A 26,445-nucleotide genomic window follows, 5' to 3' on the forward strand; every position below is an offset into this window, starting at 1 on the left:
GGGGCTCCACACAGATGAAACCAGGGCTTCTTCAGTCACTTCTCCAACAGCTGCTTCCTCTGCTGCTCCCACAAGGCCTCCAGGTGGTCCGCCCTCTTCAAGGCAGCCTATCAGCCGACAGGACAATGTTTAGACATGATGTAATTTCTCTGTTTTCCTTTTAATCACCTTCCTGCTCAAACCCGTTTTATCACGCTTCCTGCCTCCATGGTCACAACTGCACGAGCTCGCTACCGCTTGGTGGACTCAAGGCGTGCAAAGTGGTCGGGGACACTTGCTGCTGGTAGGTTAACAGTGTCAACACAACAAAACGCTCGAACTTGACCTCACACAAGCTGCACTTTCCACATTCATGTTGTTTTTCTTTTCTACTTTCCAACCTGCCAGTAATATCCCAACCAGTCCAGGCAGATGGCTGCCCTCCCTGAGCCGGGTTCTGCCGGAGGTTTTCTTCCTGTTTTTTCCTTCCCACTGTCGCCTCGTGCAGCTCAGGATGGAGGATTGGATCCAAGTCATGACTCAATGCTATCAGTTGGTTTCTATTATAGGATATGTATGAACTGGCCTGTAATGATGTGGATGTAAAGTGTCCTGGGACAACATTGTTGTAAAGTGGCGCTGTATGAATAAAGTTGAATTGAATTGAATTGATATATTTTCCTCTGGATGCATCACTCACTGTAAACCCACCGTCAACTCACCATAAACACTCCGGAAACTCACTGTAAACCCACCGTAAACTCACTGTAAACCCACTGTAAACTCACTGTAAACCCACCGCCAACTCACCATAAACACTCCGGAAACTCACTGTAAACCCACCGTAAACTCACTGTAAACCCACTGTAAACTCACTGTAAACCCACCGCCAACTCACCATAAACACTCCGGAAACTCACTGTAAACCCACCGTAAACCCTCCGTCAACTCACTGTAAACCCTCCGTCAACTCACCGTAAACACTCCAGAAACTCACTGTAAACCCACCGTAAACCCGCTGTAAACCCACCGTCTAATCTCACTGTAAACCCACTGTAAACTCACTTTAAACCCACTGTAAACCCACTGTAAACTCACTGTAAACCCACTGTAAACTCACTTTAAACCCACTGTAAACCCACTGTAAACTCACTGTAAACCCACTGTAAACTCACTGTAAACCCACCGTAAACTCACTGTAAACCCACTGTAAACTCACTGTAAACCCACTGTAAACCCACCGTAAACCCACTGTAAACTCACTGTAAACCCACTGTAAACCCACCGTAAACCCACTGTAAACTCACTTTAAACCCACTGTAAACCCACTGTAAACTCACTGTAAACCCACTGTAAACTCACTTTAAACCCACTGTAAACCCACTGTAAACTCACTGTAAACCCACTGTAAACTCACTGTAAACCCACCGTAAACTCACTGTAAACCCACTGTAAACTCACTGTAAACCCGCTGTAAACCCACCGTCTAATCTCACTGTAAACCCACTGTAAACTCACTTTAAACCCACTGTAAACCCACTGTAAACTCACTGTAAACCCACTGTAAACTCACTGTAAACCCACCGTAAACTCACTGTAAACCCACTGTAAACTCACTGTAAACCCACTGTAAACCCACCGTAAACCCACTGTAAACTCACTGTAAACCCACTGTAAACCCACCGTAAACCCACTGTAAACCCACTGTAAACTCACTGTAAACCCACTGTAAACCCTCCGTCAACTCACTGTAAACCCACTGTAAACTCACTGTAAACCCACTGTAAACCCACTGTAAACTCACTGTAAACCCACTGTAAACTCACCGTAAACCCTCCGTCAACTCACTGTAAACACACCGTAAACCCACTGTAAACTCACTGTAAACCCTCCATCAACTCACTGTAAACCTACCGTAAACCCACTGTAAACTCACTGTAAACCCACTGTAAACCCACCGTAAACCCACTGTAAACTCACCGTAAACCCTCCGTCAACTCACTGTAAACACACCGTAAACCCACTGTAAACTCACTGTCAACTCACTGTCAACTCACTGTAAACCCACTGCTCATCTTTTATTTCAGAGTCAAACATCCTGCATGTAAAAACGGAGACAGCCAGTACTGTTAGTATGTCCTCCGTCTCAGTTTTCCTGTTTGTTAGCAGAATCATGCAGACACCATCATTAAAACAAATTGTATTTGTTGTTTTTACTCATCTGGGGTCACAGCGCTCGTACATGATAGATGGAGATTGAAGATTTACCCTTCTAACAGTCATGCATCAGACACACTCTTCCTTCATGTGACCCAAAGTATCTGAACCGCGGCTGGAAGACGTCACTCCAACTGAACGGCGGCGGTGTCTGGGCTGAAGGGCGGCGGTCTCTGACGAAAAACTGTTGCGATGTGTGGACGGAGTAAAAGCTGCACGAATGCGACGCAGACAGCCGTAAAACATGTTGACGTCTGAATAAAGTTTCATTTCAGGTGATTCAGGCTGATTATCGCTGCTGACTGACGGTTTATATGCAAACAGGTCGGCAGACATGCTCCTGGTGGTCCGGTTGCAATCAGACCACCCAGGACAGATTTTAGCAGCGGGCCTGAACAGGGCCGAACAACCTGATCTTCATCAAGCCACTCACCTCGTGCTGCTTCCGGAGATTATTCACAGTTTCTTCCTTCTTCAAAATGGCCGACTTCACTCTGACAAATCACAGAGAAGAGAGTGTAAGACACGAGGATCCAGACACGGAGACGGAGAAACAGCCAATAAAACATGTCTCAGTTGGATTCAATATGCAGCTTCTAATCTCACTCTATTAAAATAACTTTTCTTTTTCAATGATCCATTTCCATCCACGTACATGGCAGCGTACATTTTTGCTACGGTGTCTCTGAACGGACAAACAACTGTGTGAGAAGTGCCGTACCGGCTGATCACAGTGATTAATGAGCCTGGATCCACTCACTCATACAAACGTGTTTATGTCTGGAAGAATTTTGGCCAGTGACAGCCACCGTCCATTTGCAGCATTGCTTTCCCATCGTTACCACTGGATGTCAGTAATTCTGACACACTGCACCTTTAAGAGGCTGATTTGATTGTTTTCCTGTCAGCGGCGCACAAACACATCTCCAGCTGGAGGATGACGAGTTTATTAATGACCAAACAAGCTAATTAGTCCTGACTCAGCTTTACTTCCACCACCCTGCAGCTGGAAACCACAGCTTCATTTGTTCTACTGAAATCAGCTCCCAACAAATCCACCATGATCTGGAAGTTTCCAGACGAACGCTTCTTTCTAGCAGCTCAAATGTTTAGTCGGTTTGTGGGATTTGTTTATCAGACGAGGCTCAAACCCGTTCTGCTGAAGACAACGGTGTAAGTCCAGCTTCCTGTTTCACCATGAGAACCAGCTGCAGCCGTGACCTCGGAGCCGTCGTCCCCCATGCTGCTGTGCCTGAAATCTGCTTTATCCTGCAGTGAAGCGGTTCATCCTACAGACCTTTGTCTCTCCTCATCTATCTTCCTTTAAAGGTCGTCGTCCAGCAGAACCGGCCACAAAACCCTTTCCAAACATTCCTTCTACATTCAGGATCTATTCAAAGAGCATGTTCTCTCTAAAAATCTTAATTTTCGTAGAATTGCATTGAAATGATTATTTACATCTTGAAAAAGCCTGTTTTGTAGGTAAACAGGGGCCAGATCTGGTGATCCGGATCACCACCAAAATTAAATCACTTCTTCCTTTTCCAACAACTCCTGAAAATTTCATGAAAATCTCTCCATAACTTTCTGAGATATCTTGAACACAAACAGATAAATGGCGGTAAAAACAGAAGCTCTTTGGCAGCGGTAACAACGGCACATCGCTACTCGCTAATGCTAACTTTGCCACCAAGAACGCTGGAAACCACGACTCCGGGGTGTTTTCCTTCCAGATGCTCATCATGACCGTCGTGCTGCCGTGGTACGCCGACTCTGCGTGGCAGACGACACATTTCACCTGTTTGACACTTTGTTTAACCTGAAATATCCCTAAACTTTGGAAATAGGTTGCGCCGCCGGCAGTTTCTTCTTCGTTGTTTAAACAAAGACGCTGCAAGACAATACTGCCCCCAGCACTTCCTGTGGTGCTTTGCGTCATCTGCTTGGTGTTTAGAGTTCTTCTACTGTCTGAAAAGCCGTGGTTGGTAAACAGTGTTAAGTTGCCTGGAGCAGCGTTTTAGTAGCAATGCTGTTTATAACGCGTCCACAATGAAATTTAGCGTTGATGAATTTTCATTCGAGCTGCACGGTGGCATGGTGGTGAGCACTGTGGCCTCACAGAACCTTGCTGGTTCGATCCTCGGCTGGGGCCAGATTTGGACATTGGTCTTTCTGTGTGGAGTTTGCATGTTCTGGATGGACTGGCGAGCTGTCCATGGTGTACCCTGTCTTTCGCCTACAGACTGCTGGGATAGGCTCCAGCTTCCCCGCCACCCTGAACTGGATTAAGCTTCAAGTTTAAAGCGAAGAAGTCCCCTGGAGGCGAAGGAATCCACTGAAGCCTGCTGCTGACATGAATCCATGGACAGACACATTGCAGTCTCGTGGTTTTCAGCATGTTCAACCCGACAGAACTTCCCTCTCCAGCTCCGTCTCTTTAACGTGAGGAGATGAATCCGTTTGAGCTTACCGCTGGTGGACTTCAGCCAGCTCCTCCTCCTTCTCTCGGGTGATCCTCTCCACCTCCAGGCGCAGCCTCGCTCGCACTTCTGACACCTCCACCTTCAGCCTGCGGTTCTCCTCCTCCGTCATCACCAAGCGGTCTGCAAACTCCTGGCGAATCACCTCGGCCAGGCTGCGGCGTTCATCCGCCAGCTTGTCTCTGCTCTGAGGAGGAGGAGCTTCAGTCATTTCTTCTTCTCTTCTAACAGGAAGGTCCAGACATGTGAAAGTCACGTTGTTCCTCGGGTCTCCTGCTTACCTGTGTGACGTCTTCGACCTCCTGTTCCTTCTGTCTCAGCACGGCCTGAAGACGGATCAGCTCCCCCTCCGTCTCCATCTGCTGCTTCCTCAGCTCCTGCTGCTTCTCCACGGCAGCCCTCTCTGACCGCTCCAGCTCCCTCAGCTCAGCCTCGAACTTCTCCCTCAGACGCTTCACCCTGAAACCCAGAGAAACATTCCAGGTTGAAGCGAACTCGTATGACAGGATAACGCCTCCAACTCGTCCACAGCTGCAGGGTTGCTGGACGTAATGTGACAAGATGCTCACAGATCAACCTTCTTCTCTATTTTTGGTGTATTTGCTCTGAAAAAGTTCCTTCCTTGTGAAGGGAGTTCGGCCTCAGCTGTTTTAGCAGCAGAAACGTAGGACTGAAGCTGCACCGAAGCTGTGTGTGTGTGTGTGTGTAATATAAAACAAAATCTAATCTGATTACTGGAATGGTCTTTTAACTGGACGTTCTCAACATGATAAGCTCCTCCAGATGCTGCTGATGGAGCTTTAACCTTCAGATCCACATCAGGCTTTCTGATCTGAAAGTCGCTTCGTTTGGGGAAGTGTGAACCAAACGAATCTGATCGGGATACGTTCAGGACACATGGGCCAGGTGGAGACCCATGTGTATGGCAGTTTTTGAGGACGTGGAGGATTATTTTGGATTATTAGTGATTGGGATTCTGCTGATTGTCGCTGGTGGAGTTCTGATCTACCTGAAGACCCGTGAGATTCTGGCAACAACTGGCAGGTTACCAGAATGCTGTAACGGTATGTGCCGAGCTGGCAGTGCACAGGCTCTTGCACTGACCGTACTCGACCGTAAGCAGGATACTTTAACTTTGTATCTGATCAGTTTTGGCCGGACACGTTTTCTATTTCTTTTTTACTGTTTCAAACTTAAATTCATTTATCCAGTTTGTGTTTATTATATTAATCTTTTTCACCATTATTTGAGTCAATCGTCTCTGAAAATCTATTTGAATGAAAAAAAAGTTGCATTTTGGGGAAAATTTTGTTACGTGATTAAAATTGCAAATAATCAATATTAATTCATTACAAAGCCTGTAATTAATTAGATTAATTTTTTAACTGAGTCCCACGCCTAGTTAAACATTTGTTTTTATCTTTGATGCTTTAAAAGTTTCACAGAAAGAACTTTGACTTGTTTTGTGCATAAATGCTGTCATGTTCTTGGCATTTACCGGTAAATGTTGTGAGTTATGCTGCGTCCCGCTGCTTCTTCAGCAGAGACATCGTCACACTGCTAACATCCAGATTCCAACACACACCTGTTGTCAGCCGCCCTCTCACACTCCTCTTTGTCCTTGCTGGTCTCCTCCTCCAGCGTCCAGATGGCCATCTCGATTTCTTTATCGCGTTCTCGCCGCAGTTGTTCCTTCAGCTCACGCTCGCGGCTCAGCATCCACGCTTCCTGCCAACACACAAACAGCAGGTTGTTCCAGAGGCGTGTCTGTGTTTCAGTACATGCATGTTACACGCCTGGACTGAACAGATTTCTGCACGTCTGCAGATGAATGCTTGATGTGTGTTACAGACGGGTTGGTTAGTCCTGCATCACTGTGAACACCAGAAGGTCAACAAACCTCTTTCTTCCTGTAGTTTTCCTCCCACGTCTGCTTTTCAACGTCCAGACGTTCCTGTAACGCCTTCATCTCCATCTGGATCACAAACAAAAGTCAGAGTGAGCCGCAGCGCTGCCTGTCTGACCTCTGGGGTCATGGCGTCGCTCTCCAAGCTTTCACCTGGTGCCTCCTCTCCTGCTCCTCTCGGGTCTTGTCCAGCTCCTCCCTGAGGGCCCGTCCAGCCAGGGAGCTGTTCTCCTCCAGCTGCCGCCGCAGATCTTCCAGCTCGCCGCGCTGCCTGCAGCGCACACACACACACACACATCATCTGTAAACGCCTTGTGGTTTTATCACAGATTTTAAACTGAATCATGCAAACGTGGCGTTTATGTGCATCATAAGATTCACATCCTCTCCTCCTGTCCGACTTCTACACTGATGACACGTTTGGATCATTTGCACAAGTTTCTGATAGTTTTAATCCACAAATGCACAAGTTGTTTTTTCATCATTAACTTCCCGGATCCGGGACTGGTGGTGACAACAGGAAACCAGTGGCTTTAATCCTCTGGGCCAGACACAGTGTGATGCAGCTCATGAAGGTGGAGCTCTTGCAGATGTTTCCAGATGCAGATCCGTTCTGTCTTTGCTGTAAAACTAAGACCTTTAATAGAAATCTCCCTCCTGACCAGAAACGTGCCTCATTCGGACCGACTCCTGCTCTCCTACAGGAACAATCCCAGCCTTCACATCGGTCATGATGAGAAGCTTCATTTTTCTTTCATCGTCGGATCAGAAACCTTTATCACTAAAAAACGGATTTAAACTTTAAAAAACCTTGAATCACATCAAATAAACTCTCAGAAAGTTCTTCTTTTCCAACATGTTACCCCTTATCTCTGCACCAGACTTAGAGAAGCAGAGGTTCCAGTTAGTCGATTCCTTATTCAGCCACAACTTTCATATTTATATACTTTACTTTGTATACTTTATATATGTTTCATCTCATCTAGGTTTTGTGTTACTTTAAAAATATCAATAAAAACTTCTAAATATTAGTAAAAAAAAAAAAAGGTTTTATTTAAAAATAGATCCAAAAAAATTCACAATCGGGATTTAAATGAGACTAAAAGAAATATTAATATTAGGTATTTTAAGATGTCTATAAAACATGTGAGAGATATAATCCCTCCAGCGTGTCCTGGGTCTTCCCCGGGGTCTCCTCCCAGAGGGACGTGCCTGGAACACCTCACCAGGGAGGTCCAGGAGGCATCCTGACCAGATGCCCGAGCCACCTCAACTGGTTCCTCTCCATGCGGAGGAGCAGCGGCTCTACTCTGATCTCCTCCCGGATGACCGAGCTCCTCACCCTATCTCTAAGGGAGAGCCCGGCCACGGTTGGGCGGTTGCAGCTCAGGAGGAAGAGCAGTTGTCCTTCAACTGGAAAGTTGGGGGATCAATTGGGGATCAATTCCAGGCTTCCCCTAACAGGCCGAAGTGTCCTAGGGCAAGACACTGAACCCCAAGCTGACTCCAATGTGCCTATCGGGGTATGAGTGTGTTGGATGAGTGTGTGCGTGAATAGGTGAATGTGACAAGTAGTGTAAAGCGCTTTGAGTGGTCTGCATGACTAGAAAAGCGCTGTAGAAGTACAAGTCCATTGCAGAGGAAACTCATTTCAGCCGCCTGTATACGAGGTCTGGTTCTTTCGGTCACGACCCACAGCTCATGACCATAGGTGAGGATAGGAACGTAGATCGACTGGTAAATGGAGAGCTTCGCCTTCTGGCTCAGCTCCTTCTTCACCACAACAGACTGCAGACGCCGCACCGATCCGTCTGTCCATCTCACGCTCCATCCTTCCCTCACTCGTGAACAAGACCCCGAGATATTTAAACTCTTCCACTGGAGGCAGGACCTGACTCTCGACCCGGAGAGGAGAATCCATCTTTAACTCGACAAAGTTTCCTGAAGGATTTGTGTAGTTTTGGTAGATATGCAGCCGTCCTCTGAGCTCACCTGGCGGCCAGCTGAGCCAGCCTCTCCTTCTCATCCGACACCTCCTTGTGGAGACGCCTCCTCTGCTGCTGCAGGGACAGCTCCTCCTCCTGCAGCTGCTTCTCGTACCTGACAGACGGGAAACAAACTTTTTACAGTCGCACCAACAAACATCCCGTCCAGGCGGAGAAGGCGGAGAAGGCGGAGAAGGCGGCGCAGCTGCGACCAAACACACCGTAACTCTCGGCTCCAGGACTCGCTGTGTTCAGCTCACCTCTGTTTGGCCTGGTCTCTCTCCTTCTGGCACTGCTCCTCCTTCTCCCTCTCCAGCTGCTGCCGGAGCTCCTCACACTGCCGGATGTAGCGCTGCGCCGCCCGTTCGTCTGCCTGCTGCAGCTCTGCCTCGTGGAGTGTTCGCAGCTTCTTCAGCTCCTGCTTGTGCTTGGAGATCAGCTTCTGGATTTCTGGCTCCAGTCCTGAGAGGGGAGGAAGAGGACCCGGCTGGTCAGGACCTGCAGGGTGTTGGCACCTCTGTGGCTACAAGATGCCAGCGACAAACTGAGGATTCAGCTGTTTTAACGGAGCTCCGCACCTCCTCTGTTTTAACGGAGCTCCGCACCTCCTCAGTTTTATGGGAGCTCCGCACCTCCTCAGTTTTATGGGAGCTCCACACCTCCTCTGTTTTATGGGAGCTCCACACCTCCTCTGTTTTATGGGAGCTCCACACCTCCTCTGTTTTAACGGAGCTCCACACCTCCTCAGTTTTATGGGAGCTCCACACCTCCTCTGTTTTAACGGAGCTCCACACCTCCTCAGTTTTATGGGAGCTCCACACCTCCTCAGTTTTATGGGAGCTCCACACCTCCTCTGTTTTAACGGAGCTCCGCACCTCCTCAGTTTTAACGGAGCTCCGCACCTCCTCTGTTTTATGGGAGCTCCGCACCTCCTCAGTTTTATGGGAGCTCCGCACCTCCTCTGTTTTATGGGAGCTCCGCACCTCCTCTGTTTTAACGGAGCTCCGCACCTCCTCAGTTTTAACGGAGCTCCGCACCTCCTCTGTTTTAACGGAGCTCCGCACCTCCTCAGTTTTAACGGAGCTCCGCACCTCCTCAGTTTTATGGGAGCTCCGCACCTCCTCTGTTTTATGGGAGCTCCGCACCTCCTCTGTTTTAACGGAGCTCCGCACCTCCTCAGTTTTAACGGAGCTCCGCACCTCCTCTGTTTTATGGGAGCTCCGCACCTCCTCTGTTTTATGGGAGCTCCGCACCTCCTCTGTTTTAACGGAGCTCCGCACCTCCTCAGTTTTAACGGAGCTCCGCACCTCCTCTGTTTTATGGGAGCTCCGCACCTCCTCTGTTTTATGGGAGCTCCACACCTCCTGTTTTAACGGAGCTCCACACCTCCTCTGTTTTAACGGAGCTCCGCACCTCCTCTGTTTTAACGGAGCTCCGCACCTCCTCTGTTTTAACGGAGCTCCGCACCTCCTCTGTTTTATGGGAGCTCCGCACCTCCTCTGTTTTATGGGAGCTCCGCACCTCCTCTGTTTTAACGGAGCTCCGCACCTCCTCTGCACCTCCTCTGTTTTAACGGAGCTCCGCACCTCCTCAGTTTTAACGGAGCTCCGCACCTCCTCTGTTTTAACGGAGCTCCGCACCTCCTCAGTTTTAACGGAGCTCCGCACCTCCTCTGTTTTATGGGAGCTCCGCACCTCCTCTGTTTTATGGGAGCTCCGCACCTCCTCTGTTTTAACGGAGCTCCGCACCTCCTCTGTTTTAACGGAGCTCCGCACCTCCTCTGTTTTATGGGAGCTCCGCACCTCCTCTGTTTTAACGGAGCTCCGCACCTCCTCTGTTTTCACGGAGCTCCGCACCTCCTCTGTTTTATGGGAGCTCCGCACCTCCTCTGTTTTAACGGAGCTCCGCACCTCCTCTGTTTTCACGGAGCTCCGCACCTCCTCTGTTTTCACGGAGCTCCGCACCTCCTCTGTTTTCACGGAGCTCCGCACCTCCTCTGTTTTAACGGAGCTCCGCACCTCCTCTGTTTTAACGGAGCTCCGCACCTCCTCTGTTTTATGGGAGCTCCGCACCTCCTCTGTTTTATGGGAGCTCCGCACCTCCTCTGTTTTATGGGAGCTCCGCACCTCCTCTGTTTTAACGGAGCTCCGCACCTCCTGTTTTATGGGAGCTCCGCACCTCCTCTGTTTTATGGGAGCTCCGCACGTCCTCTGTTTTATGGGAGCTCCGCACCTCCTCTGTTTTATGGGAGCTCCGCACCTCCTCTGTTTTATGGGAGCTCCGCACCTCCTCTGTTTTAACGGAGCTCCGCACCTCCTCTGTTTTATGGGAGCTCCGCACCTCCTCTGTTTTAACGGAGCTCCGCACCTCCTCTGTTTTAACGGAGCTCCGCACCTCCTCTGTTTTAACGGAGCTCCGCACCTCCTCTGTTTTATGGGAGCTCCGCACCTCCCTCCTCTGTTTTATGGGAGCTCCGCACCTCCCTCCTCTGTTTTAACGGAGCTCCGCACCTCCCTCCTCTGTTTTAACGGAGCTCCGCACCTCCCTCCTCTGTTTTATGGGAGCTCCGCACCTCCTCTGTTTTAACGGAGCTCCGCACCTCCTCTGTTTTAACGGAGCTCCGCACCTCCTCTGTTTTATGGGAGCTCCGCACCTCCCTCCTCTGTTTTAACGGAGCTCCGCACCTCCCTCCTCTGTTTTAACGGAGCTCCGCACCTCCCTCCTCTGTTTTAACGGAGCTCCGCACCTCCCTCCTCTGTTTTAACGGAGCTCCGCACCTCCCTCCTCTGTTTTATGGGAGCTCCGCACCTCCCTCCTCTGTTTTATGGGAGCTCCGCACCTCCCTCCTCTGTTTTAACGGAGCTCCGCACCTCCCTCCTCTGTTTTAACGGAGCGCCGCACCTCCCTCCTCTGTTTTAACGGAGCGCCGCACCTCCCTCCTCTGTTTTAACGGAGCGCCGCACCTCCCTCCTCTGTTTTAACGGAGCGCCGCACCTCCCTCCTCTGTTTTAACGGAGCGCCGCACCTCCCTCCTCTGTTTTAACGGAGCTCCACACCTCCTCTGTTTTATGGGAGCTCCGCACCTCCTCAGTTTTATGGGAGCTCCGCACCTCCTCAGTTTTATGGGAGCTCCACACCTCCTCTGTTTTAACGGAGCTCCGCACCTCCTCTGTTTTATCGGAGCTCCGCACCTCCTCTGTTTTAACGGAGCTCCGCACCTCCTCTGTTTTATGGGAGCTCCGCACCTCCTCTGTTTTATGGGAGCTCCGCACCTCCTCTGTTTTATGGGAGCTCCGCACCTCCTCTGTTTTAACGGAGCTCCGCACCTCCTCTGTTTTATGGGAGCTCCGCACCTCCTCTGTTTTATGGGAGCTCCGCACCTCCTCTGTTTTAACGGAGCTCCGCACCTCCTCTGTTTTATGGGAGCTCCGCACCTCCTCTGTTTTCACGGAGCTCCGCACCTCCTCTGTCTTCACGGAGCTCCGCACCTCCTCTGTTTTCACGGAGCTCCGCACCTCCTCTGTTTTATGGGAGCTCCGCACCTCCTCTGTTTTATGGGAGCTCCGCACCTCCTCTGTTTTAACGGAGCTCCGCACCTCCTCTGTTTTAACGGAGCTCCGCACCTCCCTCCTCTGTTTTATGGGAGCTCCGCACCTCCCTCCTCTGTTTTATGGGAGCTCCGCACCTCCCTCCTCTGTTTTATGGGAGCTCCGCACCTCCCTCCTCTGTTTTATGGGAGCTCCGCACCTCCCTCCTCTGTTTTAACGGAGCTCCGCACCTCCCTCCTCTGTTTTATGGGAGCTCCGCACCTCCCTCCTCTGTTTTATGGGAGCTCCGCACCTCCCTCCTCTGTTTTAACGGAGCTCCGCACCTCCCTCCTCTGTTTTAACGGAGCTCCGCACCTCCCTCCTCTGTTTTAACGGAGCTCCACACCTCCCTCCTCTGTTTTAACGGAGCTCCACACCTCCTCAGTTTTATGGGAGCTCCACACCTCCTCAGTTTTATGGGAGCTCCACACCTCCTCAGTTTTATGGGAGCTCCACACCTCCTCTGTTTTATGGGAGCTCCACACCTCCTCTGTTTTAACGGAGCTCCACACCTCCTCTGTTTTATGGGAGCTCCACACCTCCTCTGTTTTATCGGAGCTCCGCACCTCCTCTGTTTTAACGGAGCTCCGCACCTCCTCTGTTTTAACGGAGCTCCGCACCTCCTCTGTTTTAACGGAGCTCCGCACCTCCTCTGTTTTAACGGAGCTCCGCACCTCCTCTGTTTTAACGGAGCTCCACACCTCCTCTGTTTTAACGGAGCTCCACACCTCCTCTGTTTTATCGGAGCTCCACACCTCCTCTGTTTTATCGGAGCTCCACACCTCCTCTGTTTTATCGGAGCTCCACACCTCCTCAGTTTTATGGGAGCTCCACACCTCCTCTCCACTGCTCTACCTTTCACCGTGATCTCCTTGATCTTCTTGGTTTTCTCGTCGATCCATTTCTCCCGGCGGATTTTCTCTGTGGCGCTCATCACATCTTTCAACTTCTTGATCTCCTGCAGGTGGAGGAAGAGAATGGAGGAGAGCGTAACCATGGTGACGAAGCTTCAGAGGCGTTTCGGCTAGTAGACAACGCTGATGCAGGTTAGGGGAGTTAAGCAAATAAAAGATGTGAAGTTTGTTAGCAGATGTGGAGATGAAGAAAGAAAGGAGTGAGACTCACATGCAGACAGACTGTCCTGGGGACGGACAGATGGACAGACGGATGGACGGACAGATGGAGGGACAGATGGAGGGACAGACGGATGGATAGATGGAGGGACAGACGGATGGACAGATGGAGGGACAGATGGAGGGACAGACGGAGGGACAGATGGAGGGACAGACGGAGGGACAGACGGATGGACAGATGGAGGGACAGACGGACGGACAGATGGATGGACAGATGGAGGGACAAATGGATGGACAGACGGATGGACAGATGGAGGGACAGACGGACGGACAGACGGATGGACAGATGGAGGGACAGATGGAGGGACAAATGGACGGACAGACGGATGGACAGATGGAGGGACAGACGGAGGGACAGACGGATGGACAGATGGAGGGACAGACGGACGGACAGATGGATGGACAGACGGATGGACAGATGGATGGACAGACGGATGGACGGACGGATGGACGGACGGATGGACAGACGGATGGACAGACGGATGGACGGACAGATGGACGGACGGATGGAGGGACGGATGGACGGACAGATGGACGGACGGATGGACGGACGGATGGAGGGACGGATGGACGGACAGATGGACGGACGGATGGAGGGACGGATGGACGGACAGATGGACGGACAGACGGAGGGACAGACGGACGGACAGATGGAGGGACAGACGGATGGACAGATGGAGGGACAGACGGAGGGACAGATGGAGGGACAGACGGAGGGACAGATGGAGGGACAGACGGATGGACAGACGGAGGGACAGACGGAGGGACAGATGGAGGGACAGACGGATGGACAGACGGATGGACAGACGGATGGACAGATGGAGGGACAGATGGAGGGACAGACGGATGGACAGATGGAGGGACAGACGGATGGACAGATGGAGGGACAGATGGAGGGACAGACGGATGGACAGACGGATGGACGGACGGATGGAGGGACAGACGGAGGGACAGATGGAGGGACAAATGGACGGACAGACGGATGGACAGATGGAGGGACAGACGGACGGACAGACGGAGGGACAGATGGAGGGACAGATGGAGGGACAGACGGACGGACAGACGGAGGGACAGATGGAGGGACAGATGGAGGGACAGACGGAGGGACAGATTGAGGGACAGACGGATGGACAGATGGAGGGACAGACGGATGGACAGATGGAGGGACAGATGGACGGACAGACGGAGGGACAGATGGATGGACAGATGGAGGGACAGATGGAGGGACAAATGGACGGACAGACGGATGGACAGATGGAGGGACAGACGGACGGACAGATGGATGGACAGATGGAGGGACAAATGGATGGACAGACGGATGGACAGATGGAGGGACAGACGGACGGACAGACGGATGGACAGATGGAGGGACAGATGGAGGGACAAATGGACGGACAGACGGATGGACAGATGGAGGGACAGACGGACGGACAGACGGAGGGACAGATGGAGGGACAGATGGAGGGACAGACGGACGGACAGATGGAGGGACAGATGGAGGGACAGACGGACGGACAGACGGAGGGACAGATGGAGGGACAGATGGACGGACAGACGGAGGGACAGATGGAGGGACAGACGGACGGACAGATGGATGGACAGATGGAGGGACAAATGGATGGACAGACGGATGGACAGATGGAGGGACAGACGGACGGACAGACGGATGGACAGATGGAGGGACAGACGGATGGACAGATGGAGGGACAGACGGACGGACAGACGGAGGGACAGATGGAGGGACAGACGGACGGACAGACGGAGGGACAGATGGAGGGACAGATGGACGGACAGACGGAGGGACAGATGGAGGGACAGACGGACGGACAGATGGATGGACAGATGGAGGGACAAATGGATGGACAGACGGATGGACAGATGGAGGGACAGACGGACGGACAGACGGATGGACAGATGGAGGGACAGATGGAGGGACAGATGGACGGACAGACGGAGGGACAGATGGAGGGACAGATGGAGGGACAAATGGACGGACAGACGGATGGACAGATGGAGGGACAGACGGACGGACAGACGGAGGGACAGATGGAGGGACAGATGGAGGGACAGACGGACGGACAGACGGAGGGACAGATGGAGGGACAGATGGACGGACAGACGGAGGGACAGATGGAGGGACAGACGGACGGACAGATGGATGGACAGATGGAGGGACAAATGGACGGACAGACGGATGGACAGATGGAGGGACAGATGGAGGGACAGATGGAGGGACAGACGGATGGACAGATGGAGGGACAGATGGACGGACAGACGGAGGGACAGATGGATGGACAGATGGAGGGACAGACGGACGGACAGACGGAGGGACAGATGGAGGGACAGACGGACGGACAGACGGAGGGACAGATGGAGGGACAGACGGATGGACAGATGGAGGGACAGACGGACGGACAGACGGATGGACAGATGGAGGGACAGATGGAGGGCAGAAAGATGGAGGGATGAAAGATGGATGTAGAAACCATGAAGGAGCCGGAGGAGAGAAGAAAGTTACCTCGCACAAGGGGCCGAGAATTTGCCACACCTACAAGATGAGCGAGAACAGACACGAGGACGAGGACGGGAGTGAAGAGAAACAAGAGAAAAGACAGTTAAACAAAAACGGCAGTAGCACCAGACGGCGAGCAGAGAAGCGACGGCGGGCGGTCCTCGGCCGCCGTCGCTCACCATTTCATGCTGCTGCTGCATCTGGCCCATCTTCTTCGTGTACTTCTGGTCCACCTGCTTCAGCTCGGCCAGCACGCCTTCACAGCGCTCGCTCAGAGACTTCTTATCGCTGATGAGCTGAGGAGGACAGAGTCCCGTTAGAGACGCACACGCCGCACCTGCTGTGTGTTAGGCCGCACCTGGTGTGTGTTAGGGCGCACCTGGTGTGTGTTAGGCCGCACCTGGTGTGTGTTAGGCCGCACCTGGTGTGTGTTAGGCCGCACCTGGTGTGTGTTAGGGCGCACCTGGTGTGTGTTAGGCCGCACCTGGTGTGTGTTAGGGCGCACCTGGTGTGTGTTAGGCCGCACCTGGTGTGTGTTAGGGCGCACCTGGTGTGTGTATAGGCCGCACCTGGTGTGTGTTAGGGCGCACCTGCTGTGTGTTAGGGCGCACCTGCTGTGTGTTAGGGCGCACCTGCTGTGTGTTAGGGCGCACCTGCTGTGTGTTAGGGCGCACCTGCTGTGTGTTAGGGCGCACCTGCTGTGTGTTAGGGCGCACCTGCTGTGTGTTAGGCCGCACCTGGTGTGTGTTAGGCCGCACCTGGTGTGTGTTAGGCCGCACCTGCTGTGTGTTAGGCCGCACCTGGTGTGTGTTAGGGCGCACCTGGTGTGTGTTAGGCCGCACCTGCTGTGTGTTAGGGCGCACCTGGTGTGTGTTAGGCCGCACCTGGTGTGTGTTAGGGCGCACCTGGTGTGTGTATAGGCCGCACCTGGTGTGTGTTAGGGCGCACCTGGTGTGTGTTAGGGCGCACCTGCTGTGTGTTAGGGCGCACCTGCTGTGTGTTAGGGCGCACCTGCTGTGTGTTAGGGCGCACCTGCTGTGTGTTAGGGCGCACCTGCTGTGTGTTAGGGCGCACCTGCTGTGTGTTAGGCCGCACCTGGTGTGTGTTAGGCCGCACCTGGTGTGTGTTAGGCCGCACCTGCTGTGTGTTAGGCCGCACCTGGTGTGTGTTAGGGCGCACCTGGTGTGTGTTAGGCCGCACCTGCTGTGTGTTAGGGCGCACCTGGTGTGTGTTAGGCCGCACCTGGTGTGTGTTAGGCCGCACCTGGTGTGTGTTAGGCCGCACCTGGTGTGTGTTAGGCCGCACCTGCTGTGTGTATAGGGCGCACCTGGTGTGTGTATAGGGCGCACCTGCTGTGTGTTAGGCCGCACCTGCTGTGAGTTAGGGCGCACCTGGTGTGAGTTAGGGCGCACCTGGTGTGTGTTAGGGCGCACCTGGTGTGAGTTAGGGCGCACCTGGTGTGAGTTAGGGCGCACCTGGTGTGTGTTAGGGCACACCTGGTGTGAGTTAGGGCGCACCTGGTGTGTCTTAGGCCGCACCTGGTGTGTGTTAGGCCGCACCTGGTGTGTGTATAGGGCGCACCTGGTGTGAGTTAGGGCGCACCTGGTGTGTGTTAGGCCGCACCTGCTGTGTGTTAGGGCGCACCTGGTGTGTGTATAGGGCGCACCTGCTGTGTGTTAGGGCGCACCTGGTGTGAGTTAGGGCGCACCTGGTGTGAGTTAGGGCGCACCTGGTGTGAGTTAGGGCGCACCTGGTGTGTGTTAGGCCGCACCTGGTGTGTGTATAGGGCGCACCTGCTGTGTGTTAGGGCGCACCTGGTGTGTGTATAGGCGCACCTGGTGTGAGTTAGGGCGCACCTGGTGTGAGTTAGGGCGCACCTGGTGTGAGTTAGGGCGCACCTGGTGTGTGTTAGGGCGCACCTGGTGTGTGTATAGGCGCACCTGGTGTGAGTTAGGGCGCACCTGGTGTGTGTATAGGCGCACCTGGTGTGTGTTAGGCCGCACCTGGTGTGTGTTAGGCCGCACCTGGTGTGTGTTAGGCCGCACCTGGTGTGTGTTAGGCCGCACCTGCTGTGTGTTAGGCCGCACCTGGTGTGTGTTAGGCCGCACCTGGTGTGAGTGTGTGTGCACCTGGTCTATGAAGGTCAGGTGTCTCTGGATGGTGGCTTCGTACTGCTCCTTCTGCAGCTGGAAGTTTCTGCTCAGCTCCTTCTCCGTCTCCTTCACGTGTCTCGCCGTCAGCTCCCTCTGCTGGGTCTGATGGCGGCGCCGAGGAAACAAACACACTGAGCTCTGAGTGTGTCACCTCCACAGCTGACAGGTGTGTGTGTGTGTGTGTGTGTGCATGGCTCCCACCAGCGCGGCCTGCAGCATGCACACGGTGCGTTTCTTCTCCTCCAGCTCCAGTCTGATCCTCATCATGGAGGCGGTGACTTCGGTCGCCGTGGCCGAGGCGTGCTCCACGCCGAGCAGCTCCTCCTCGGACAACACAGCCTGAAAACAGCGAGGCGTTTCGGGTTAGAAGCTCCGCTCTGCCGCCTGAGCGACACGGCGGGCACGCCGCTGACCTCTCTGTGGGACCCAGACGTGACCGATCGTGGCCGCTCCTGCTCAGACTTCTCCATCTCGTCCAGGAAGCTCATGATGCTCTGCAGTTTGGCCTCTGACAGCAGAGCGCCGCCGTCGGGCAGCGCGGGATGGCGGCTCAGCTGGCCGTGGCGCTCCAGGTTGTCAGTGGTCAGCGAGGTGGAGTCTCCATCCTGTAATGAGACGCAGGTTCAACTCACGGCTGCAGTTTGTTTTCCTCTGAGGAGCAGCGCTGCACCGACCTCGTCTATCCAGGCGTACTTCTCCTGGCGGTATCGCCTCGGCTCCGCCGGCCTCGCCGGCTCCGACGGCTCCTCCTCCAGCTGCTTCAGGGTGTCCAGCAGCTCAGTCAGGGTGGTTTTAGACTGCGTCCTGCTGCACGGAGCTCCCTGACGCTGCTCCTCCACGCTGACTGACCTCTGCAGGATCTCCTGAAGCAAAGGGAACAAATGTGAGCAGAAGCATAAAAACCAGTTTGATCCAGTGCAACTGGAGACATTCCTACCTGGGAGCTCTGGGATCCTCTGCGATTGGACGAAGCTGGAGAAACAACCCTGAAGTGGAGGTCTCCATCAGCTGCAGCCTTCAGACTGGAGTCTGTAGAAACACTGTGTTAAAAACTTCCTCTGCAGGCGGTCCGGACTCTGCAGCAGGCGGTCCGGACTCTGCAGCAGGCGGTCCGGACTCTGCAGCAGAGTCCGGACTCCGCTGCAGGCGGTCCGGACTCCGCTGCAGGCGGTCCGGACTCCGCTGCAGGCGGTCCGGACTCTGCTCTGCAGCAGACGGTCCGGACTGCTCTGCTGCAGAGCAGAGTCCGGACTCCGCAGCAGGCGGTCCGGACTCTGCTCTGCAGCAGGCGGTCCGGACTCCGCTGCAGGCGGTCCGGACTCCGCTGCAGGCGGTCCGGACTCCGCTGCAGGCGGTCCGGACTCTGCTCTGCAGCAGGCGGTCCGGACTCTGCAGCAGGCGGTCCGGACTCTGCTCCGCAGCAGGCGGTCCGGACTCTGCTCCGCAGCAGGCGGTCCGGACTCTGCTCCGCAGCAGGCGGTCCGGACTCCGCAGCAGACGGTCCGGACTCCGCAGCAGGCGGTCCGGACTCCGCAGCAGGCGGTCCGGACTCCGCAGCAGGCGGTCCGGACTCCGCAGCAGGCGGTCCAGTCTCTGCAGGTCTCGGTACCGACCTGTGTTCTTAGCTTTCGGGCCGGTAGGTGACAACAGGCTGCTGCTGCTCGGCGAGGCAGGACTTCCGCTGGTCTGGGAGCTTTTGAGGGTTCTTTTCCGCCCAACGGCAGCGGTCTGGTTTCCCGGCTCCGCCTCAGCTGCATGCAGCTCCTCCGCCGCTGGCGCTCCTCTCTGCTGCAGCTCCTGCAGACACCACCAGGGGGAGACCAACAACAGATGAATCTAATCTGGAGAAGATTTCCACCCAAAGACAGAAGCCTGGTTTCTGTCTCCTCATGTAAACCAGTAAAGAAAAGGTTCCTACATCAGCAGGCTTCCCCTGCGGAGCGGCGAGTCGGACCAGACGGGATTTCTGCACGCGGACCAGTTTCCTGCTGTTCTCCTGATGAGGAAAGTCCCCCTCCATCCTGTCCTCCTGGTCCACAACCGCAGTGGGAGGTTACACCGAAGCCAGCGGAGCCATGAAGTCTGACGTCTGACAGGAAACTTACCTGAGGACACGGAGAGGCTCTGTGGCTGGAAGAAGACGGGGAAATCGCTCTGAAGCTCGTCTCATTTAAATCCAACACCATGTTCACGTTGGAGTCTGAGGAGACAAACGATCCGGTTCAGCATCCTGCCACGTCATCCAGAAGAAGACCTACAGGTGCAGGATGATCCCAGGTTCAGGACGGGACGGACCTGTGTTCTTAGATTTGGTGTCTGTGGGGGACGTGGGACGGTTGTTGGTTGGAGTCGTCTTGGGATGCGCCTTCCGACCCATCCCGCCTGTCTGCCACGGGTTTTCCAGCGCCACCTCAGCCGCCTGCTGCACTTCTGCAGCTCGCTGGGCTCTCTTCTGCTGCAGTTCCTGCAACCGACCACCAGAGGGAGACAACAGAGAACGTCGTGTACAATCAGTTTCTGCAGCGAGAAGTGACGTCCGAGCAGCGCAAATAACTTCCAGAACTCAGAGCTTCTGACTCGCTTCAGGGCACTGCTACGATTATTACGTGCATTCCTGTAGCCATCACTGCCCCCCACCATCCTGAAGGTCAGAAAAGGCCCCTCACAACGTTTCTCTCCACAGCGGCATGTCGCTGTACGGCACCACGCCACATGCTAGCAGCTGCAAGTCAAGACTGTCAAACTCAGGACAACGTTGTTGGAAGAAACATGGAAATTAAAACACTGGCCGATCTTTCTGACTGGTGAGAGCTCAGAAAAGAGGCAGGAAGCAAGAAGGATGCTCCGTTAGCCGTCATCAGTGGCTGCCTCAGCAGGAAAGTCAGCTGAAGTTTAGCAGCGGGGCTGTAAGACGTGGAAATGTGCCGGTGCTTCACACTGCGCTGAACTTATGTCCACGGAGTTTATCTGTACTTTAACCTGAGAAGAGACCTCCTCACTGGTCTCTGTCCTTCATATCTGGGACATGATATGGTCTGATAAAAGCTGCCTTTGTGCTGCACTGTGCAGGATCTGCAGGATCTGCAGGTTCTACAGGATCTGCAGGATCTGCAGGTTCTACAGGATCTGCAGGGTCTGCAGGTTCTACAGGATCTGCAGGTTCTGCAGGATCTGCAGGGTCTGCAGGTTCTACAGGATCTGCAGGTTCTGCAGGATCTGCAGGGTCTGCAGGTTCTACAGGATCGGCAGGGTCTGCAGGTTCTACAGGATCTGCAGGTTCTGCAGGATCTGCAGGGTCTGCAGGTTCTACAGGATCTGCAGGTTCTACAGGATCTGCAGGGTCTGCAGGTTCTACAGGATCTGCAGGTTCTGCAGGATCTGCAGGGTCTGCAGGTTCTACAGGGTCTGCAGGTTCTACAGGATCGGCAGGGTCTGCAGGTTCTACAGGATCTGCAGGTTCTGCAGGATCTGCAGGATCTGCAGGGTCTGCAGGGTCTGCAGGGTCTGCAGGGTCTGCAGGGTCTGCAGGTTCTGCAGGATCTGCAGGATCTGCAGGTTCTGCAGGGTCTGCAGGTTCTACAGGGTCTGCAGGATCTGCAGGATCTGCAGGATCTGCAGGGTCTGCAGGGTCTGCAGGTTCTGCAGGATCTGCAGGATCTGCTGCTGAAGGGTTACATCCGTTTCTAGCAGTACATGAGCCGGATCAGGGTCTTCACCTGGATGGCAGCGAGGCGAGCGAGACGAGCTTTCTCCTCGCGGATCCGTCTCCGCTCCTCAGCTTTCCTCTGCGGCTCCAGCGGCCGGTCCTCCTGCGTCCTCTCCTCCCACTCCTGCACAGAGAAAACGGCTTCAGCGCCAGAAGGACGAAACGCAGCAACGATCAGAGGAAGGAGCAGGTAAACATGCCTTTCTTTTATTGGCCAGAACTTGTTGGAGCGCCGCCCGGCTGGCGTGTTTCCGTGTGGCGTGGCGTCTGTACCAGCGCTGGATGGCGACGGCTGCCTGGTTCACCTGCTGGATGAACCTTCAGGCACACAGGAGCGCCGCTGTGAGTCACGCTGAAGAGCGAGTCAGCAAACAGACAGTAAGACCAGCGGCTCTGACCTCTCCGCCTCCTCCTCCGTCACCTCCACCCTCCCGCCGCGCCGCGCCGACACCGGAGATCTGTTGTTGGAGGCGGAAGACGAGGAGAAGTTCTTCTGGGACTTGGTGACGGAGCCGTTTTCCAGCAACACCTCGTCGTTGGCCGTGGCCTTCAGGATGTTGCTGGAAGAGATCAGACAGTCTCAGACAGGAAGACGTTCTGGACTCGGACGTTTGGGACGAAACGCTTCGGGCCTCACTTGAAGGATGGCTTCTGGTTGGAGCTCTTCGGCGTGAGCGGCTTCTCTGAGTAGTTGTTGTGCAGCATGGTGGTGACGGAGTTGCCCACGGCGCCCTTGTTGCTCCTGTGAAACAAACAGCGACACCATTCTGTTCACAGAACTCCTGGAGGCGTTCCGGTCGGACACGCACGGCGTCCGGCTGCCACGGCTCCACAGCGGGCGGAACTCCTGGAGGCGGCGCTCTCAGGTGGCGTGATCGCTCCACCTGGGCTGTTGTGTGCGAGCGAGAAGCAGAGACCCCCCCTACCTGTTGTTGGCAGTGAAGGTGGCAGCCAGAGCGACGCCAGGCTCTTTCTTCTTCAGGCTGGTGGGCGTGTCCACGCTGCCGGGGCTGCGGGAACGCGAGGGGAAAACTCTGGGCTGATCGTCCTAAAAAGCAGAAACATTCACTCTGAACGACCGTCTGGTACCTGTGGGGGTTGGGGTGGAAGTTGTGGGATTGTCTCTTTATATGTCTATATGTCTTTATATGTTTATACGTCTATGATAAACCGTCAGTCTTGGCTCACATTTATAAGCTGAAGATAACAGTGGATCTATTGGTGTGTCACTGTTTCTTGTGTGATTTGTAGAAATGAAATGAAATAATCCTGAGACTGGAAAACACATGGAAGTAAAAGTAGCAGAAACTTCAGCTGTTGGGCGGGAAGTACCAGGATGTTCCACGTGGTTCTGTCAGGCGACGTCTTGCTGAGGCCGGATAATTTCTGCCGTGCAGCTGAGCTGCTGTCAAACAGAGCCAGGTAGTCGTCACTCTGGTCCTGACTGAAGAACACACACACACACACACACACACACACACACACAGTTAATGTTTATGATGCTGACTCAATAAGCGAGCCGACGCGGTGGCTGCCAACCGAGATCGTTTCTGGATTGAAGCAGGAGATCGGGTACCTGTCAATCAAAAGGACACGCCCCTAAATATGCCAAATTTTGAGATTAAATTACTTTTAAATGGGGGGAGTGAAAAATAAATACAACCCCCCCCCCACACACAGTTGTCATGAAACCTGACCTATTAACCCCCCCCCCCCGCAGGCTTTCCTGATGAGCTGCCGACACGAAGCTCGTTGCTTCTCTTCTGCTGGAATTCAGCAGCTGACGGTCCGATCCTGCAGACCCCTCCATCATGCAGCAGGGTGACCCCCCCCTGTCTGGTATCTGCGTGGCGTGTTTCTGTCTGCGTGACTATAGAAATGAGAAGGGGGGGGGGGGGGGGGGGGGGGCAGCTGGCCCAGTGAAAAGCTATCTGACACCATTCAGGCAGAACATTCCTCTAGTTTTGGCTTTACAAGTGGTGGGTGGAGGGAGGGGGAGAAGGACCCGATACAAGTCCTAAAAGACCCCGGAGGCTTTGACAGCGTGCTGGGGGGGGGCTCCCATCCTGAGAGGCTGAGAAAGGAGGGGGCACGGCGGCAGCTGCTGGACAATACAACCAAAGCGTGCACACACACTTCTCCGGGGTAACCTGACCCCTGAGTCTCGTCCCTCCCCCTCTAACTTGGGACAAAGCAAGTCCCTGCACCCCCTGACTCCAGCTTCCCTCCTCTCTTTATCATGCAGGCGCTGGAGCGCCATATCTCCCATTGTCCGACCGGCTGAGGCTTCAGGGCGACCAGCTGTTGCACGCCGTCTCTGCAGCACCGCAGAAAAGTTCCTGCTATCAGCCTGACCTGAAGACTCTCCACCGCATGCCGTCAGAACCTGCTAATTCATCGGACTTATGAAAGCACGTCCTTCACGTTTCAGCCATGAGAGTTTACTCTAGGATCTAACGGATCTACAATCTGGCCCGAGGCTCTGCGGAGAGCATGAATCAGCACATACCGTCCTGCACACGCTTCTCTGTAAGACGTGGAGAAAGATGGTTGATGCAGAAACATATGAAGAGGTAGTGATTGTACGGGTGTGAGCAGCAGCAACGAGGCATGCAGCGGGTCTGCACCTTGAGCTGGGGCCGGCCTGCTGGTTGATGTGGGTGGTGCTGTTGGAGCGCCTCAGGTTCTTGATGGACCGGGAGCTGCCGAGGTTGGTATCGCTCTGAGGATATGAAATATGATATTAGAGAGATTCTGAAATAGGAGCGAGGAACACAAAGCTGACTTCCTCATTCCTGCATCTTGATTTTATTATCTTCTGACTTATGATCAGCAGATGTTTGTGACTCACCAGCGTGTTGCGTTTTCCTCGGCTGTCACCGGCGACAGACACCGACACGGACCGGGAGAAGAACTTCCCTGGCGATGCGCTGCTGGGTCTCCTGGACATAGACAGCTGGGATCCGGACAGGCTGAGGTCCAGGATGTCTCCTGGGGCGCCTGTCGGGATGGACGAGGGGCTACGTGTCGTATGCATCCTGTCAAAACCTGCAAAGCAGTTGCAATCAGCTAGACTCTCCAGTTCCCTGAGGATTCAGCAGACACAACAGTCTCAGTGTTTGTCTCCCACAGTAACAGACAACAAAACCGCTGGCTGCTTTTTCAGCCTCTAAGTATGGAGAAAACTATCAATTCAATTCAAGCTTTATTAAGGACACAGAATACAGGTCCAAAGAAATAGAAAAATATCAAATAAAATCATATCAAATGGAAAAAATAAAATTAAAAGAACTACAAATACAGTTTTTCCACATATTAGATGTGAACCTGACAGAGGACAGACCAGAGCTTATACAATATCATTCCACAGTTTTAGAGCTCTGCAGATGAATGCATGAGTACAATGTGTGACAACATCATTTTACATGTTTATCATATTTATAAATCAGCAGAGTTAAACACAGACAAGCTGAGTGTAAAAGCAAACGGAGGGGCTTCTCTGCAGCTGCTCTGTGCTGCCTGTGCATGCATGTTATATAATACTCTGGATCATATTTATGGAGCTGATAGTTATGCATGAACTGAGATGAAAACCTAAATGTACATGTTTTTTATCAAGCTAAAGGATTAGGGGTTTAATTTATTTTCAAGGATAATAAATCATACAGTTTATGATAAAGCTTGGGAACAGAGGTACAAAAACTGCACAAAGCAGGATTAAAATGTGTTAAATCCAAGAAATGGAGGTGACACAGAATGTGATGGAGCACAGAATTTGACGCAACACCTGTCTGCGTTAAATATAAACTGCTAAAATTAATTATTAATTAAACAAACTGTTATTAAAGCGTTACTAAAACCAGGGCAGCTTTATAATCTCACCGTTTAATAAGTATAGTGACCGAAATACATTTCACCAACACGACAGGGTAGCAGAAAATAAAACTAGTTGTTTTTAATGCCGAGAGGAGAGAATTACAGGCTGTTTATTTTAACGCTCATCAGACACACATCTGGAGAAAAATGCAAAGAAAGAACGACTTACTTTACAAGCTGGAAAACACCATCCCTGCTAATCTCTAGTTTGCTTCACGGTGGCGTTTTTATCTCAACAAATCCTCCTGAGAAGCAGAGAAAGTAGTCCGCGCACTTCCAAACACCGTGAACCGAATAACGCGTAACATCATCGCTGTGGCAACAACACGCAGACTCCGCCCCTCCGCACGTCTGATTGGTGGAATTTTAAACCTCGTCTCCTAATGCTGGCAGCTGATAGGCTGGGAGGAGACGTCCATCTGCTGACCAACGATCAAGGGGCGTTTCTCCAGTGGGTTCGGTTGACTTTGCAAAAGGAGGCGTGAAGGAAATCTGACATTTTTACAAGTTAAAAGTGTTTGGAAAAAACAGAGAACACAAAACTTTGGTTTATTAATTTATTTATGACATGAGTAATTCATTGAATAAGACATCTCAAATAAAATATTTTAAAATGAATGCATTAACAATCTAAAGGCACAATGAATCATCATCTCTTCAATCCCTGGAATGATTTAATATATTAATGACAGCCTTAATCCAAGTATTTTATCTTCTTTTGAACTCCACAGCTGCCCTCCACACATCAGCTCCCTGCCCCAGCGTGATCTCCTCTGGGAAAGACTCGAGTCCAAGTAGAAGTGGAAGCTCCTTCTGCTCCAGATGGACCTCTAAGGTGGTCCTGATGCTGCAAACAGCAGGCAGAGAGGACACAGAGAAGACAAATGTTAGCGCTGCATCCATTGTTTCCA

General features: G+C 53.0%; 2 protein-coding genes across 2 annotated transcripts in view; both read right to left on the reverse strand.

The window, feature by feature from the left end:
• cep131 (centrosomal protein 131) lies at positions 1 to 25,818 on the reverse strand. The gene is made up of 30 exons (XM_079260942.1): positions 25,704 to 25,818; positions 24,510 to 24,706; positions 24,286 to 24,380; positions 22,991 to 23,102; positions 22,585 to 22,706; positions 22,296 to 22,400; positions 22,057 to 22,218; positions 21,859 to 21,976; positions 21,669 to 21,782; positions 20,248 to 20,416; positions 20,058 to 20,152; positions 19,871 to 19,981; positions 19,566 to 19,749; positions 18,890 to 18,981; positions 18,627 to 18,815; positions 18,366 to 18,557; positions 18,154 to 18,291; positions 17,929 to 18,054; positions 15,979 to 16,095; positions 15,806 to 15,835; positions 13,010 to 13,112; positions 8,828 to 9,029; positions 8,575 to 8,682; positions 6,736 to 6,853; positions 6,577 to 6,651; positions 6,262 to 6,404; positions 4,958 to 5,135; positions 4,667 to 4,863; positions 2,630 to 2,690; positions 1 to 107 (listed from the first exon to the last, which is right to left on the reverse strand). Exons 2-30 carry the CDS (start codon positions 24,693 to 24,695, stop codon positions 36 to 38), a joined length of 3,714 nt encoding a protein of 1,237 aa, XP_079117068.1. The 5' UTR covers positions 24,696 to 24,706; positions 25,704 to 25,818; the 3' UTR covers positions 1 to 35.
• Positions 25,819 to 26,203: 385 nt separating this feature from the next.
• The window catches only part of rnf213b (ring finger protein 213b), a 53,280-nt gene continuing 53,038 nt past the window's right edge, over positions 26,204 to 26,445 (reverse strand). Inside the window, exon 63 of the mRNA XM_079261151.1 lies at positions 26,204 to 26,381. Coding sequence (XP_079117277.1) covers positions 26,243 to 26,381 — 139 coding nt within the window. The 3' untranslated portion in view covers positions 26,204 to 26,242. The remainder of the gene's footprint in view (positions 26,382 to 26,445) is intronic.

This window comes from Telmatherina bonti (assembly GCF_933228915.1).
Source record: "Telmatherina bonti genome assembly, chromosome: 21".
NCBI lineage: Eukaryota > Metazoa > Chordata > Actinopteri > Atheriniformes > Telmatherinidae > Telmatherina > Telmatherina bonti.